Raw genomic sequence first — 18,062 nt, forward strand, 5'->3', positions numbered from 1 at the left:
CTGTTTTTTATTCCATTTTTATTAATTTGTAATCGGGTAAAAAACAGTACGGGTTATAATTAACCTAGCTCCGGTTAGAGATAATAGCATCTTTTGTATCTACGGCATCCGACACTTCACTGAAACATGGAATTTGTGTTCATCCATTTGGAAATGTTACTTTTATTTTTAACTAAATTACTTTTAAACGGGAAATCTATTCATACAAAGACGGTTGTATAAAAAATGTTAATCGATTATATAAATTTACAACCTTTTATTCATTATTTAAATACTTCAAAATTCGAAAAAGTTTATATCGGCTGAAAATTTAGACTTCAGTATTTTTGTTTCATTTATTTTAATAACACCTTCAATAATGAAATTAAAAAAAAAAAAAACAGTCTTAATAACACATATTTTCTGATACGCGTGCTATAGTTGACCGTTTTTAATTTATCGTATATTCTCCTGCACATTTTAGGAAACATTTTTTTTAGGAAAAATTTTTTGTAGACGGGCAGGATTAATTAGTTCACAAATTTTGCACGCTGCGGTTTGATTTAGTCCGTAGTTTTATTCAGAATTTAATCTTGTATATAAATAATAAACGAGAATACATATTTTATCAACAGTTTAAAAAAAAAGTTACTTTTTTACATTATTGAAGGATGTTTTATTTTATTTAATAACAAAATTTTAATATATAGATTGGTTTTTTAAATCCTTTTGTTAAAGTTGATAACTAATTTTATTTTTATATGAAATATTTGATTAAATACAAAATGCATTTTTGAAAGCTGAAATATAATTTTAATATTCATGAATTCATTGAATATAAAGATACGATGGAATGAATAACTCGTAACGAGATGTTTGTCTCCGTATAGTTAAAAAAAAACTAATAACTATTCATAGAGACATTTACAAACAGGCGGAGACATAAAACACATACAAAAAAAAAATTATAGGGAAATATAATCGACTATGTTTAGATCAAGCAGTGTTTAGACTATGCTGATCAAGCTATGTCTTGACCAGCAGCTTAGATCAAGAGGCTGATTCTCTGGTTCTATGTTTTTCACCGTTGTTATTAACGTCGAAAGAAAAGGTATTCGATCATCAGTTTTATATGAAAATTCATGAAATATAATAAGATAGGGAAATTTTTATGAATATTTTCAAATAATTTAAACGAAATTTAATCGATGAATCCTCAACATACTACTGTGCGAATGACACGCTCCTCGGTAGTTTTTGCATCTTGATCTTGGTTTACTTGTAAAAAAAACATACTCGTATACTTTGCACATTTAAAAAAAAATTATAATTAATTTTCACTTATAATTATTAATTTGAAATATTACGCATTTTTAAAAAAAAGAAATGTACTAAGTGTACGACTACGTACTTTACTGCAAATTGACACTATTAAAATAAATACAAAGTCTTTTAAGAATTCATTCCAAGAACTTACAAATAAAAATAACATTTAAGTACCGTTTTTTTTTACTACATTAAAAACAGTAAAATTTTACAAAGTTTCATTCTTGGCACACTTTTACAAATAAAATAATATGAGTGGAAAATTAGAAAAGCTGATAATATGTTGCCAAAAAATAGGCTTTTTAAAAAAGGAGATAAGAAATTATAGCCGAACCACAGTCGAAATGAAAAGCTGAAATGTCAGAATATTCCTTTCTAGAGGTACATTTCAAAAACGATTAAAATTTTGAAAGAAAAAAAATTATGGAAATCGATAGAATAAAACAAAATAATATTGATCTTATTAAATATTTTCGGTAATTCGGGTATTTGAAATCAATGAATCGACAATATAATAAAATTTAATCGATATACTTAGTTAAATCAAATCTTAATCTCCATATATTTTTAAAATGTGATAGGTATGAGATAAAAAAAGATCGGTGATAAAATACGTGCAATTAATACGATTTTAAAGGAATGTTTACCGTATCTACATACGTAAAATTAAATAACACGTTTCAGCCGATCGTAGTGCAGGCTGAAAGACAAATATACTTATTAAAAATTCAAAATTTCTAATCGTTACTCCTTAACCTGATGTCAAGATGATAATCGATATTTTGTGACGAATAAAAATGGAATAATTAGGAATAGTTTATTTATAGATACATTTAATTTTCTAAATAATACTATTTCAGGATTAACATTTTTTTAAACCTACGTTACAAAGGTAGACGAAAAATTTTTAATGTATAAAAAAACAATTTTTATTTTTAAATAAGTTTTATTTAAAAAACAAAAAATAATTAGAAAATAAATAACATTGTAAAAGTATTAACAATTTTCAATTTACTATCGAGGGAATAACTAACTCTTAAGCTCAATTTATATACCCAAAATGATATATCACACCACCTTTTTTATATACCAATGTCTTACCTATGAAATGGAAAGAAAAAATCTGATAACAACAAACTTGTAATACATTCCTGGCATTGGTTATTTATTCTTATACAGTGGAAAAATAATTATACATGAAAAAAGTTACCTAAGATTCCTTTTTTTTTGGTGGGGGGTAATATATAATAAAATTTTATTGTAAGATTATCATAATATGTTTAAATAAACCAAACACGTTTTAAAAATTCAGAAAAATCTTCTTTTTTTATTTTTCTGCTCCCCATTTCCAAAATCACCTTCCAAGAAACTTGTTTGATTTTTCTATGTTTATTGTGTTAAATGGAAGAAAATAAAAAGATTCCACTAAGAACGGTACAACCAATAACAAGCTATTCGAGATTTATTTTTTAGGATGGGGTGAATTATGATGAAATTTGATCATAAAATTATTACTAAAACCTTTCGGATAAAAGGCTGAGTCGCTGTCACTCCCACTAATTAATTTATCAATGATAAATAATAGATATTTTGTAAGTTTTAACAATTTATAGAATAATTTTCTAGTTTTATAATGCTATATATTAGCCCGCCAAAACGTTTTACAATAAATTCTTTTTAAAGGTTTATTCTCTCTTTTTTACATTATAACTGAATATCAAACATTTTGCTATATTACCTACACTGTGGGATACTCATTAATATTTTCCTAACAAAAAGATTTAAATTTTAAACGGATATCCAACCTAATCCTCTTGAGAAATCTATCTTTTTTTTGTTTTTTAGTAAAGGAACTGTAAGGGATAAAAATCACATGTAAAATTTTAAACAACTTCAGTTCTCTTTATGGAGTAAATCAATTTTCATTAACCAATTTACTAAATGAATTTGACCAAAAATCTGATAAAAAAAACAAAAAAAAAAACAGTAATTAAAGCAAGCGAAACTTGAAGAAACTTTTGTAGGAAATATTTTTTGAATCTTAATAAATTTGTTAAAAATTGATGGAGAATTTAGTTAATATGTTTTAAAAAATAGAGAGAAAATAAACAAGAAACTAGAAAATCATAGTTTTAAACAAGTTCTTCACGGTACTGTTCGCAATTTCAGTCGATGATATCTCGTCTCATATTATATGTATCGTGACAGCAACAACTGTTCACTAATTTCTATTACAAGATTGGAACAGATGCAGAACTCAAACTGGACTTGCGGTTTTAATTGTTTATTGTAATTTATTACATTCCGTGTCTTTCTGTGATGAATTACATGAAATTTCTAAAACTTTAAAACGAATAAGACGTTGGTTTGGAAGTTTTTTGAATCCTTTAAATCTTAACACGGGCTGAAATCCGAAAGCAAATTGTTATTGTAAAAAAGATTAATCCTTTTACAAAACGTTCTGAAAATTGTGTTGCGCTATTCAAAAATTATGACGGATGACAAAGAGCATTGATGTGTCTTCACACCGATGTGTCTGTGTCAAGTTGCAAGATGTTGGATGAGAAAATTTTCGCTCCCTCATTATACAATTGGACGATTGACTTCCATTTGTTTAAAATGACTGAAGGAAATTTTGGGTGATGTGTGATTCGGTAGTAATGAAAAACTGAGGGAAACTATCAATAATTTAGTTAAATTGGAACGGGTATAAAGGAGTGTAAAGGAAAGTTGGAAGCATTAAATCGCTGGTCAAACGTCGATTGCAATTGCTTTAACTAAGATAATGTAGTTTTACTTAGAAAAAATTAAATTAAATTGTAATATTTTCACACAAAAATCCTTTATTAACCAAATGATTTTTACTTTCAAGGTAGCACTTGTATAAGAATAATTTTTTTAAATGTAAATTTTATACTATTTTCTGATTATTAAATATTTTAAATAAAAAAGCAAATTACATATAGACAACTTTATATATTTTTTTATATTGGAGAAGATCAGTAGCCCTAATATTTAGGTAGTATTGGTTACAGTTTCTATAAGACCTAACATTTTATGTTAGTTTAAATTTGGTTTGAGACCAAATTAAAGATTTCATTAATGTCATCATCATCGATTTAACGGGTGGAAATTACATTGACGAATCATTTACTATAAAAACAATAAAGAATCAAAGAAATATTCATTTTAAGCCTTATATTCTATTCAACAGTTAATATTCAATTAATACGGTAATTATGTGTTTAGCTTTAAATAATTTACTGGCTCTTCTACAGATAAACTTACTCTTATATAAAAAAAAATTATTTATTGAAAACAAAAAAAGAAAAATAATGTAAGAATCATTATTTTTTATTAATTTTAATTTCAAAATTATTTATCGTTAGCTCGTTTGATGGAAAATTTCCTTTATATTTTGATTTTAAAGAATATCATTGCCATTACCGGAGCGTCATGCCGGATCGTTATGATTTTTTAAAGGTACCACGAAAAATAAAAGAAGTGGCCGTGATAGATGAAAACTTGTAGGTGGTTCAATAAATTATCGACTAAAAAGTATTTAATCTGTTTCACGATTGTGAAGATAAATGTGCTCGGAGTGAGATAGACTTCCGGTCCTTTTGTGGTAGCTACTAAGCCCGGCGCTTTGTTGATTGATACGTTTTCGAAGAGTATCAGATTGTATATACAATTTATTCATTCGACGTACGCGGCTGGAATTTGACGGAATGTACAGTATGCGTGCAGTCAAGGTTCTGACTCTAACATTATAAAGTCACATCGTTTTTTGTCGGTAATAGGGTGGTGGTGTCAAGCCATTCCATTGATCAACGTCTAGAAAAACAACTAAACACGCGCGTGCGCACGCACACATACACACAACACAGAGAAAGAGAGAGAGAGAGAGTGAGAGAGAATAAACACTTCTAGCATATACATGTTGCCATCATCCTTAAGAAAAATATTTACCATTGCCTTATGGTAATACAACAAGCACTGACCTTATATTTTAATTTATAAATAATTATTTTCTAATTGAAATACACACGTACATACACACAAAACGTTTGTATTTAGGATTAATATTAACAAACTTTTCTGTTTTAAATGAGAATAAATCAAACATAGAATACTTAAGTGTAGATTGTAATTAATTTAAAATAAACTGTAATGTTGTATACTAGCTGTTCCCGTAACTTTGTACTCGTGCAGATTGTTTTCAAAAGAAATCTTTACATTAAAATTAATCGGCCAACATTTAACATAAAAATATTATGTCTATCATATTAGTTACATAATGGTATGTATTTGAGAAGCACGTTAGAAAATTTTATTGTTATTTGTGATTGGCACTTAAGTGGAAACTGTTTATAATACGTGTAGAATTTATTTAAAAGAAAATATTTTTTAAATCTTTGTGAAATGTCTATATAGTTAAAAATTGTAAGCTAATTAATTTTTTCCAAGATTTCAATTGAAGACAATGTGAACAGTAAAATATAAATATTGTTAAAAAACTTTTTTAGGGCAAAACAGTTATGAAACCCCACTCAAAATTTCCAAGAAAAGAAAAAAATACATTAAATAAACCAATGAAAATATAGCTTTAATCTTTGCCCTAAAATGTTATAGATAAAATGAAAAATAAGGGAAGAAATGACGAAAGAGTAATCAATTATCTCCTGGAATGGGCCGAAGATGTCGCTTAAGGAATTCAAAGAAGCTTTTGACGAATTGTATTTTAAATTAAGAGATTTGTTACATTTTGTTGCTATAAAAATTCTCGCTTATTTTTCATTCCATTAAAAGATCAAAAATTTTCTTTTAAAAAATGTTCACTATAAATTTTCAAAAATTGTTTTTAACAAAGATTTTTGAATTTTCTACAACATTAATAATATTTAATTGTTCAACATATTTAGTTGTCAGAATGCAAATTAAGCGAGAATAATCGAAGAAAATTAAATTTTAACCGAATGTTATTCTCAGGCATATTTTTTGAAGTACTTCATATGATAAGGTTTCAAACATTAAGGTACGTCAAACAATTAAGTTTGTCAAAAAAATATGTCTTCGATCGGTGATATTTGTTATAAATCGGTGAATGTTTTATTCAAATCTGATCTATCTGTGGCTTTAAATTACAGAGAAATAAACAGGTAAACGGATGAATAAGAATTCTAAAAATAATAGAAACCTATCCTACGTAATAAGATTTTAAAAGAATACCATCCAAAATTTTTCTACAGACAAAAATAAAGTTTTTTTGTCTATTGTTCAGGAAAATTTTCACGACTAAAGCTAATAAGGTCGTTATCTCGATTTTTCAAATTAAATTAAATAAGGCTGAACAGAATTTATAAAAAAATAGTGGATAAGTTTATTTAAATTCTAATATCACTGATATACTGTAATGAAAATTATACTGTAATTATAACCTACGGTAATCTGAAGGTAATCGGCCATTTTTTTGACAAAAATTTTTATTAGTAAAATTATTAAATAATATTTTTGTAAAAATTATTGGAATCGTTCTGGAAAAACTTGCTTAGAATCAATGTTAGTAAATCATTACAAAGGAAACTAAACAACTCTTGTAAACAGAAAAATTTTCCTATTTTTGCCCAATGTTCTTTTTTTGATAACAGATTTGAATAGAAAAGGGAAGAAATTCCTGATAATTAAACTAGATTCATAATTAATTTAAAAAGTATTAACTTGTAATAAAACAATTTTTTGGAAGATCTCTTTTATAAAGTCAATTATTTTATTTTTCGCCGACATTTAAAAAATTCACCTGTACTCACGATTATAATTCCGTGCAAATATTGAATTTTTTTTTATTCGATAAAGATTGTAACAGCGTAAATTCATTATAGGCAAAGTAAGGTAAATATATTAGAACCTAAATTTCGACGAAGAAGCCTACGGGCGGCTATGGGCCTAGATAAAGAGATTATTTCGTCTCTTCGTTTAAATTCCTAATAGTAGTAGTAAGTAGTAATTCATTAATAGTAGGAGTCTAGAATATTTTTCATCATAATTAAAAAAATAATAAAAATATATACACACACACACACATACACACAGATATATATATTTACTGTTGTATTATTTTGAATAAATTAAATTTTATTAACAAATTAAATTATTATTTTATTAACAAGTTTTGTTTTTAAAATAAGTTAATTTAAAAATTAAGAGATTATTATTTTTTAAGCTAATGAAGAATAATCATTTATTAAGGAATAAACAACCAAAGATTAACCAAACAAATATCTAATTTCTACATAAATACACCCACATAGAAACAGATCTAAAAACGTTAAACATTTCTAAGGTTTTCTAAGATAAATCTAGAAAAGTGATTCGAGAATCTAAGTTTCCAGAGTGAGAGAGAAAAAGAAGGATATAAAACTGAATAGATGGACGGAAGAAACAACAATAGAAAGGCGACAACAACAGAGCAAAAGAATTGAAAATCTTTTGGGAAATAAAAGAAGTCAAAACTATGGAAACGTAATCCGTAGTGGTCGGAACGAAAAGAAAAAAATAATCAATTTTAAAAAGCCTAACAAAAATTTGGAATTTAGCTGATACTGACTCGTCACCCTTTGTGAGTACCAAAAATAAGTGTGGACTATTTAAAAAAAAACGATTAATTAGTTTGCAAAAGTTATCTTAACGTAAAATACCTGTGTTTATACTATTAAATTTTAAAAAAAACCGGCGTTTTCAAATACTATATGACATAAAATATAACATTATATTACAAGTCAAATTAAAACCTATATTTTAAAAATATTTTATAAAAAATTTTAATTCCGAAAAAAATATGAAAGACCGAAGCCCAAGTTTAACTCCAACGATTATTTAGTTTTATATTAAATTCCATTAGGTAAGCTCATTTGATTGGACTAGTTATGATTCATTTTATTAAATTCAGTTAGTTTCTAACGATATTACTGAATTTAACTAAGAAATACAAAACTACAGTCGTTGAGGTTATTCATGAGCAGGTTGTAATTAAACCCGGAGGTCCCGGGTTCGAATCCCGGTCAGGCATGGCATTTTTCACACACGCTACAAATCATTCATCTCATCCTCTGTACAGTAATGCTTAACTGCGGCCCCGGAGGTTAAACAAAAAAAAAAAAGGTTGTAATTAAATAAACATTTTCCGTTTTTCAGTGGTTTTCTTATGTTCCAAACCTGTACAGGTCAAATTTAGTAATTGAAATTTGACACACTTCCCGTTATCCAATCAAGCGGAAAGTTTGCACAAAGCTTTGGTTCTGATGACCATAAAATGTAACGCATTTAATATCGTTCTAAATCCAATATAGCGGACAATGTGAAAACACATACGGATAACAAATCATATGTTTCGGAAACTAAGGGTTTGTTGTGGTAGCGAAACGACTTTGTTACGATAACAAAATGGATTTGTTACTGTAACCTATCGTTACTGATTTGTTACTGTAAGTTATCTGATTTTTTTTAAAACAAACCGATTTGTTATCGTAAGTAAATGAATTTTGTAAACAAAATCATTTTTCGTAACGAAGAAATTCGATGAATTTTGAAAGTTTGCTACAAAAATCGGAAGAATGCGATTAAGGCTGCTAAAAAAAAAAATTGAGATGTTTATAGATATAAAACAGTGCCACAACTGCTGCAAGTGCTTTCAATCTGGAAATTTTAATATCAGTGATGATGTACATCGCTCTTATCGACTAATGAAAATGAAAATGCCGATATAATCGTGCAAAAATCATAATATAATCGTGTTTAATTATGATATAATCGTGTTTTTTTAGCTGAATTGAGCAAAAACCGGCACATTAGCAGTTGTAATATCCGTAAGGAAATAAACATCGACCAAAAAACAGTTTTAAACATACATGTTGCCGTAAGTCGGGTTCGCTCGCTTGATGGTTTAAGGATTGAAAAACTTGACAATAAGAAGCTTACTGGAGAAAAATTGTGCGATCACGCAGCACTAGTAGATTTAGATAGAATCAGAAAAAGTTATAAATCAATGTGATGAATTGATGACATTTGAATGAACAAGTGCGGGCGGGAGACTAAAAAACAAAAATTTAAATAAATTAAAAAAGGATTTTTTAAACAATGGTTTTCTTTTAAAACGAAACTGCTCTTTTGATTATAATATAATCAAAATAATTTTCAACATTTGTAATAAGAAAACCATTGTGCGCTCATAAAATATTACTGAAGAATTAGAATATCTGTAAGAATCCATAAAGATATTGTGAACATAAATTAAAATAATTAGATAAAGTAATATTTTATGAGTGCACAATGGTTTTCTTTTTACAAATGTTGAATATTATTTTGATTATCTTATAATCATTGAAAAATTAGTTTTTACTTTTTAGAGCAATTTCGTTTTAAAAGAAAATCATTATTTAAATTTTTTTTTTAAATTTATTTATTTGAGATTACTATTATGATGTATATATAAAAATGTATTTTAATGTACACCGATGTTGCTTATAATTTTTTTTGTTCTAATAATATTTTTAGTACTTTTGAAAGTCATAAAAGTAAATATAAAATAATTTTAGAATAAACAATTTTTTCCCCATTTTTAAGGTGAGATACTTAAAGTACCTAAAAAAATAAATAAATATTTATTTTTTTAAATATTTTTTTAAAAAACTGAACAATTAAGATTCACAGAAAAAGGTATAGCAAAGCAACTTTTATTTAAATTGATATTGAAACGTATTTAAGCAATAGAATTCTGTTCTTTTATAATTTGTTGAAAGAAACTGCGATATTTAGACCCTTCTTTAAGCGAGGTAAAACTTAAAAAAAAAAATTATCACCTTATATTTATATTAAAAGAATATGTTTTTACAGAACTAATTTTATGAAAGTTGTATCGTAGAGAATCGCATACGAGACAGGACATAAAAATAGCATTTTTTCCTAAAAGTATAATCGAAACGATTACCGTTATTTAAATATATTATTAAAAAGTAATATAGAAAAGAACAGGCTTTATACAATAATAACGTTTTATTATAGCTCTGTTTTAAAAAATTATAATACCCTAAGCTGAGTTTTTTTGCTAGCCAAACTAATGAAATTAATATGTAAATAGCAAACTGCATTAGATAATAACTGCAAGAAAGTTATATTATAAATTATTTTATTTCAGAAAAAAATGGTATCTTAAGAATTCCAAATAATAGACAACAAAAATCAAATTAATCGATCATTCAAAAGGAAAAATACAATATATAAGAAGCATTTTGAAGAAGCCGAAAAAAGTCAAATTTATTTTAACAGAACAGGAATAACGCATAAGGGATAAATCATATACATATCACGTATATTAAAAAGATAATAAAACAGTTCGCGACAACAAAGTTAAAAAGCGATTGTATTTTTATTTTATGAAAGAAAAAAAAAATTAAAATTTCAAATCATGTGTTAGTGTTATTGTTAGCGATGGCTCAAAAAATTTCTCAGTAAGCAATTTGTTAGTTTAAATTTTGACGGTCAGATATTCGGTGATGTTTCTTACCTTGCCGCTCGATGGGGTCACATTTGTCGTTATTGTTATCACACATTCCACTCAATATCTCTGAAAGAATCAAAACCATAATATACTTAAAAAGCTGACATAAGGACACAACTCCAACTGATTTTTTTATTTTTTATTTTTTTTAATTTTTTTTTTATAAATATAAAGACCTACTTTAACGTAACCGAATTAGCTGAGTCAGTAAAGATTTTAACCTTCAAAAAATTTATTACAGCAAATAAATTATTGGAATGGGTTCGCAAAAATGTGTGGAATAAAAGTATGCCCTAGCGGACATGAGCAAATAACTATTTAATCTGTTAATTAACAAATTAAGGAAATAGTTTTAGTTTTTCACCAGTAGCGGCTTTATTTTTTATGGCATGTAAAAAGAAAGCACCAATACATAGCTGAGAAAATTTTACATATAAAATCTCCCGGGTATTTTTTTTACGAGCAAAACTAAGGACGCTAGCGAATTTTACAGTAAGTACCAAAATCGCGCTATAGCTATCATACATAGGTAGTAGCGTAACTCGAGGACGCGCAATAAATAAACTTCCGTAACTTTGTTTCTATTACAGACGATTAAAAAGTTTATAGAGGTACGAATTCATAACACCCGAGGCTAAAAATTAGTCAAGTTTTCAAAGTATGTTTAATTTCTGATCGCCCGTTAATCCGGATCTACTGTGAAAATTTGCAAGTTGTTGATAAAACGCCTATAACCATAAAAAAGATTGAAAAAATGAAAAAGTAAATGCACCAGGCTGTTCTTGAGCTTACTACCTTTTAACTGTTTATTTATCAACATTTGAAAATTACAATTTTTAGAAAAAGCATATTTTGGTACCTTGGCTAACGCTCAAAACCGATCGTTATTAATTGTGTTTTTCAAACGTAAAAACATTTTAATTGTTATTTGTAAGGTAAAACATGTATTTAAGATAGCAGAGATGGTTTTTCAAAAATTTTAACTTTTCGGTGAGTTTTAGGAAGTAAATTTTAGTATACTTCGTAATACATAAAACTGATGTTATAAACAAATTTTTATAAAAAATTAATAACTGATAATTTTATGCAACTTCGTAGATTTATGTAAAAATACGTAATTTATATATTTTACCTTAGATTTGATTGATTTGGAAATTTTTTGCTGTTTGTGAAAAAACGTGGTTTTTTTATTTTAAAAACCTAGTTTTTTGTCAATATTTTGTTTATTTTTAATCTTATGAAAACTAAGACAATTTTGGATAAAATATCTTTCTAACACTTTTTTTATGTGGAGAATTAAGAAATAACGGATCAATTATTAATTTATCTATTTAATCTTACTGTATACAAGAAGGTACCCGGTTTGCAAGCTACTCTACCACAGTGCGATTTTGATGCTTATTGTAAAATCCGTTAGCGCCCTTAGTTTTGATCATAGAAAATAGTATCCGTGAGGTTTTTATGAAAATTTCCTCAGCTATCTATTAATGTTTTTTATTTTTAAATGCGATTAAAAATAAAGCCGTTATTGGTGAAAAACTAAACGTTTTTCCATAATTTGTTAATATAAAAATTAAATAGTTATAAGCTCGTCTGTTAGGACACAATTTATTCTACGTACTTTTTCCAAACCCATTTCAATAATTTATTTGCCGTAGAGAATTTTTTCAAGGTTAAAGCCTTTTTTGAGTCTCTGTTGACTCAGCTAAATGAGATTATTTTAATTATTTTAGCGTTTAGTGAATTTATGGATCTACTTAAACCAGTTTCGTAAGAATGTATGTACGCACATTTTTGTGATGTGTGTCAGTGTAAATAATTCTAAAAACAGATTTTAAAGAAGAAACTTTTAGTACAAATTCTTATATGAGAGGACGTTTTAATAGTTTTTCACACACAATTGATCAAATAGTAATTTCACAAAAAAAAAATTAATTTTTGATAATGTCCATTCATCTGAAATGTTTTTTTTTTTAATCTTAAAAAAACTGAATTTCACTTTAATGTTTTTAAAGCCGTAATTTTTCCTTCGCTAAATTTACTCGTAAGAATTACATCTTTTATTCAATACTTTTCCAACTTACTGAATTGTAAAAGTAAAGAAAAAATTAAACAAATAAAAGCCTTTCCATCAAACGGGAATACGGGCTTATTTGATAATCGTAATTAATAGTAAAAAAATCATTCAATGATTAACAGGTACCCACAAACTGATTTAAGGGAATGATTAACGGCATCTACCTTTTCTTTGAGTAGATAACTTAAATCGCAGATTACATAAAATTAATCGAATACTTGAACTTTAAAAATAATTCTATATCTCCGGTATAAAATTATTATATGAAATTCGAATATCACGCCGTATATTCAGCGCTATCATCAGCATAGTAAGCAATACATTCGATATACAATAATAGGCCACGCTACCAAAGCTCCTGAAAAATATCCGAAAGCTAGAAAAAATGATAGTCTGCACATAACCGAATTATTTTTAAAATATTTAATAACGCCAACAAAATTTTAATCAGAGCGAATCTTTAGTGCATTCAGTTTAATTTTAAAATAGAATAAAAGTAGTTTTAACCGTGAACTTGTTCAAATGCTTCTATTCTTAAATAAAAATCTGCAATCTTCTTCTTTGGCTAGCAACCCGCAGAGTTCTCTATATAGTATTATACGACTAACAACTAAATTTTGAATCCTTTAACCGATATATTCCAGCCGAGGTCTTCTATAATTCGTACCCTCCACAGAACCTCCCACGATATTTAATAACCAGCAGTGGTGCCTAAATATTTACTCCAGTTATTTCATCTCTTCGTGATCAATCAAGCATTGTGGTTCTTCGAGTTTTCGCAAAATCTCTTCGTTGCTTACTTTCTCTGTTCACGATATCTTCAATATTCTTCGGTAGTACCATAACTCAAAGGCCTCGGGCCTCCATTCTTTCTGCCTTCAAGTGTTCAAAACTCACTTCCGTTAAAAAACTTACGCACCACACGTAAGTTTTTAGCAACAATCTTTAATTTCAAATTAATATTAAATTTAAAATAAGAGAGATAATTTTACAATACTTGTCAATTATTTTAATAAAGAATGACGGTAAAAATATTTAAAAAGATTAATTAAGAATTTTTTGTAAATGTTCGAATAAACTGGTATTTATTTCGTCGTGAGCATATAAAATGTAACTAAAGATCTATACGATCACCAATAGACGGGCAGTCTAAAAAGAAAAAAATTAATGTTCTATCCATTATTCTATACACAAACGTAAACGATCAACAGGTAGAAAGTTACAACGAAAATGATCAGAAACCTCGGTTTATAAGAACGTAGAAGCCTTTAAAAGTCTTCTTTTTTGGGGGAAATTTGAGAGAGTTTCAAATTTTACTCGTTGCTTTGATAAGAAAAGACATGTAAATATACGTTATAGTTAAAGTTTATAATTCGATTATTTTACAGAAAATGATTTATTCTATGAAATAATTGAATATATACGTTTAAGAATAAAATAACTTCTAAATGTATTTATTTTTTCTAAATATTATATCGTGTTTTTTTGTTCTCACTTCTGAGTTGGATACTGTACTATTATATTATGTTTTAATTGATGAAACATACGAAGAAGCTAAGGAATATGCTAACCAGTCCTTCGTATCTATTACACGAAAATTTCGTTAAAAATTGGTTCTATTTACTCATACTGATATAATAAAACCAAAAACAAAATCTAATAAATATTATATTAATTGATAAAATTATAACTGTAAAAATGAATTGAACTTTAATAACTACTGTAAAGTATTTTATAAAATAATGAATTTTATACTTCATATACAGATTGCCTCAAGAAAGAGAAAAAAAATTTGAGACATGTTTTTCAAGTCAAAATACATAAAAAAAAAAAAATTACATAAATATAAGGGAAAAACTTAGTTTTATAGTTATATTTTGCTAAAGATTTCACCCTGATTTCTGTATGTAGGGTAAAATAAAGCCGTAGTGAAACTCTTGTAACTTAAATTAAGAAAATAAATGTTTTGATAGTTTCATATCGGTTTGACCGAAAAACTTAATAAAACAGTTAGTCAGAAACGTATCTCTAATAAAGTTCGAAAGAATTATTGTAAAACATAAAAAAATTGTCGCAAAGTTTTTTTTTCAGTTAGAAGAACAATAACTTCGTTAAGTTGCAAGGAAACAGGTAATATTTTGTAAAAATACTTTTAAAGAATTTAAACAAAATCATTGAAACGTGACTGGAAAAACAACCGTATTATAATTTTAAACAAAAACAGGAATTATTTTAATATCGGGAAATATCTAGAAACAAAATCATAGGGTGAAAAAAAATAGTGAGTGCGTGAGTTTAGAATTTAAATTCTGGTAATTCGATCTTCATTTGAAACTGATATGTATCATCTTTCTGTAGTAAATAATGGTACAGCTTGAATCGGCTCGTATCCGAAACAAATATGACTCGTGGCGAAAAAGATGTACAGATAAAAAGGGTTTGATCGGTACTTAGAATTAAATTTTCTTAACAAACCACGGACGTAACGTTCATATTATCGAATTTAAAGACGAAAAGTTATTTTTAAACCCCTTGTAATTTTACTAATACATATCTGATTGCATTTGTAAAGTAAAAATATTGTTTGAAAAGTAACATAGTATTAAGTAAAGAAAAGATTGTATTTGTTGGTAGACTAAACAAGTATTGTTTTGTGTGTGTGTTGTATATAAGGTGAACAGAAAAACGTGATTTATATATTTTATTTATTTTCTGTTATTTACAATGATGTATTTATTATTATTACTTTTTAAATACATTATTCATAGATATGTTTTTATTAACTGTCAAGTAAAGACAGAGAGTTAATAACGAGTTATGTTCCTTACAGTAATTAACTATTAGCTTTCATAAATAGGCAATATATTTGGTTATAAATATTTATTACTTAAAGGTGCTATATTTTATTTTACGCGACATAATATTTATGTCAAATTTATTAAATTAAAATGAATAATTTAAATTCTATATTTATTGTTTAAAAGAAAACCTTATCTCTTAACTAAGTCGCAACCGGTGAATAAATATAATATAATGCGCTATGTAATAATATTTACAGAGAAATAATACATTGAATTCAAGTTTCTGATATTTATATTTACGTTGTATGAAAAAAAAATTATTCCTCTACAGTTGTGATATTTAAAGAAGTCCTAGATATACAACTGCTTAAAGGGTAATATTATTAATAGGGAAGAGATGGTAGATGCCATGGAAATACTCTCTTCGACTAACCACGTTGCCTATTCTCGTGTCGCTTCGTTCCGTACGCATTCTGAACCACCAGAAACAACTAATTAATACTTTTCAGATTTCTTAGCATTGTTATTATTAATAATTACACGCGTTGAATTTAAAGTTCTAATTTTGTGAAAGTGACGCATTAATTTAGGAAGAAAAAATTATAAAGCGTGAATAAAGTAAAAGATATATTAAATGTAGATTTAATATACAGCGTAAGGAGATTTCACTGATAAAGATGTTTATCGGTCCAAAAGGTATAAGGAATCGGTACGAAAAAAAATAGTATTTGTGCGTACAAATAGCGGAACTTAAACACGAATTAAAACAAGAAGAAAAAATTAAACAATTTTAAGATGTAGTATACAGATGGATTCTGAAAATTAGATAAGTTGATAAAGTTCGAAATGCAAAATATTTTAGGATAATAACTGGAAAAGAGAGAAGTTTGTTAAAAAAATCCAAGGCACTGGGGCATATCTAAGGTATACGATTAGATAATGCAGCTATACCTCCGTGCTTTATAAAAATGATTAAAAATGCAAATACGTACACGTACTAAAAAAAAAATACCCGTATTTTTGTTCGATATTTATAAAATTCTTAATCATGCATCTGGCAATGCTGGACAGTTTAGTCCGTAAAAGTCGACTCGATAAAATAAGAGTGCAGTAATAATAGACAACAGTGTGTTCAGTAAGTCCATGCTTTAAGTTCCTGTTCTTAACAAGTCACGAAATGTATGTGACTGAGAGCTGTAATAATTTATAGCTGTCCTTCTATCATAGTGTTGTACGCAGTTACGATATATAAAAAAAACCTGTTTATATGTTGTTTCACACCACGCAGTTATTTCTATCTCTGCTTATATAGAATTATTCAGTTCTAAAGTACAGTCTCAATAAAACTTTTAAGTCAAGTTATTACACGCGCGCGCACATTAATACATACGTACATATACACAGACAGACTATATTTTATGTGCGATCGTGCTTTAACATTACAACTCCGTTTGGTGGTCGTTCGTGATAACGTCAGTTTTTGCTACCGAAAAAAATACGACGTTAATCATTAATTCTGTGAATTATAAAGAAAAAATGATGACATTTTATAACCCAGAATCCGACATGTTAATGTATTTTTGTATTAGGAGAACCCCGACTGATATACCTTATTTTTCAGGTTCGATTTTAGTCTTCGGCTTTGAATTTTTATTTAAGTTAAAAAAAGTTTAAATTATTTAAGCGCAAAAATTTTAAGGAGAAACCATTATTAAAAAATTAAATAAAAAAAATTTAACAAACTTTTTTTATAGAAGCTTCCTCCTTCAATCGTGATGACTTTACGTATAATAGAGTATCGATGTTGAATATTTTTAACATACGAATAAAATATATCCTCCGTTAATCGACTCGATCGGGACCTAAAGGTATTCGGTTAAATCAGAATTCTATTTTATAAATAATTATTATAATAAGTAAATTTTGTGAAGTATAAGCGATAAGTTTAAGGCAATATAAGTTGATTAACGTTACCTCGAAAATTTTCTTTAAATTTCTAAATTTTGAAGCCGTTATGAAATTAAAACCAAGAAGTTTGTTTTAGTTATTTATTTTTAATGGGACGTCGATTAAAAAATATCGAAATTTAAAGAAGATTGAAAAAAAAATTGTGCTTTCATTTTACAAGTAAGTTTTATTTCATAAATTTTATTTCTTTTACAAATCATAAAAATGCAAAATGAATATTAAGTGGGCTTGATTTTAGAATGAAAGGCTTAGGAAACGCTACAGTAATGTATTGTAATGTATCCTTATCTTGTAATCTAACAAAATGAAAATATTACAATCAATAAATCAGATAACCAAAAATGTAGGCTGCAAT

General features: G+C 26.9%; 1 protein-coding gene across 7 annotated transcripts in view; it reads right to left on the bottom strand.

The window, feature by feature from the left end:
• NfI (Nuclear factor I) overlaps nucleotides 1-18,062 on the bottom strand; it is a 989,818-nt gene that overhangs the window by 183,894 nt on the left and 787,862 nt on the right. For 5 of the 7 annotated variants that reach the window (XM_075362974.1, XM_075362976.1, XM_075362975.1 and 2 more), the window contains one exon: nucleotides 10,868-10,927. The exons of the other annotated variants lie outside the window; for them this stretch is intronic. In XM_075362974.1, coding sequence (XP_075219089.1) covers nucleotides 10,868-10,927 — 60 coding nt within the window. The remainder of the gene's footprint in view (nucleotides 1-10,867; nucleotides 10,928-18,062) is intronic. 7 annotated transcript variants of the gene reach the window in all.

Source organism: Lycorma delicatula, chromosome 4 (genome assembly GCF_047948215.1).
Source record: "Lycorma delicatula isolate Av1 chromosome 4, ASM4794821v1, whole genome shotgun sequence".
Lineage (NCBI taxonomy): Eukaryota > Metazoa > Arthropoda > Insecta > Hemiptera > Fulgoridae > Lycorma > Lycorma delicatula.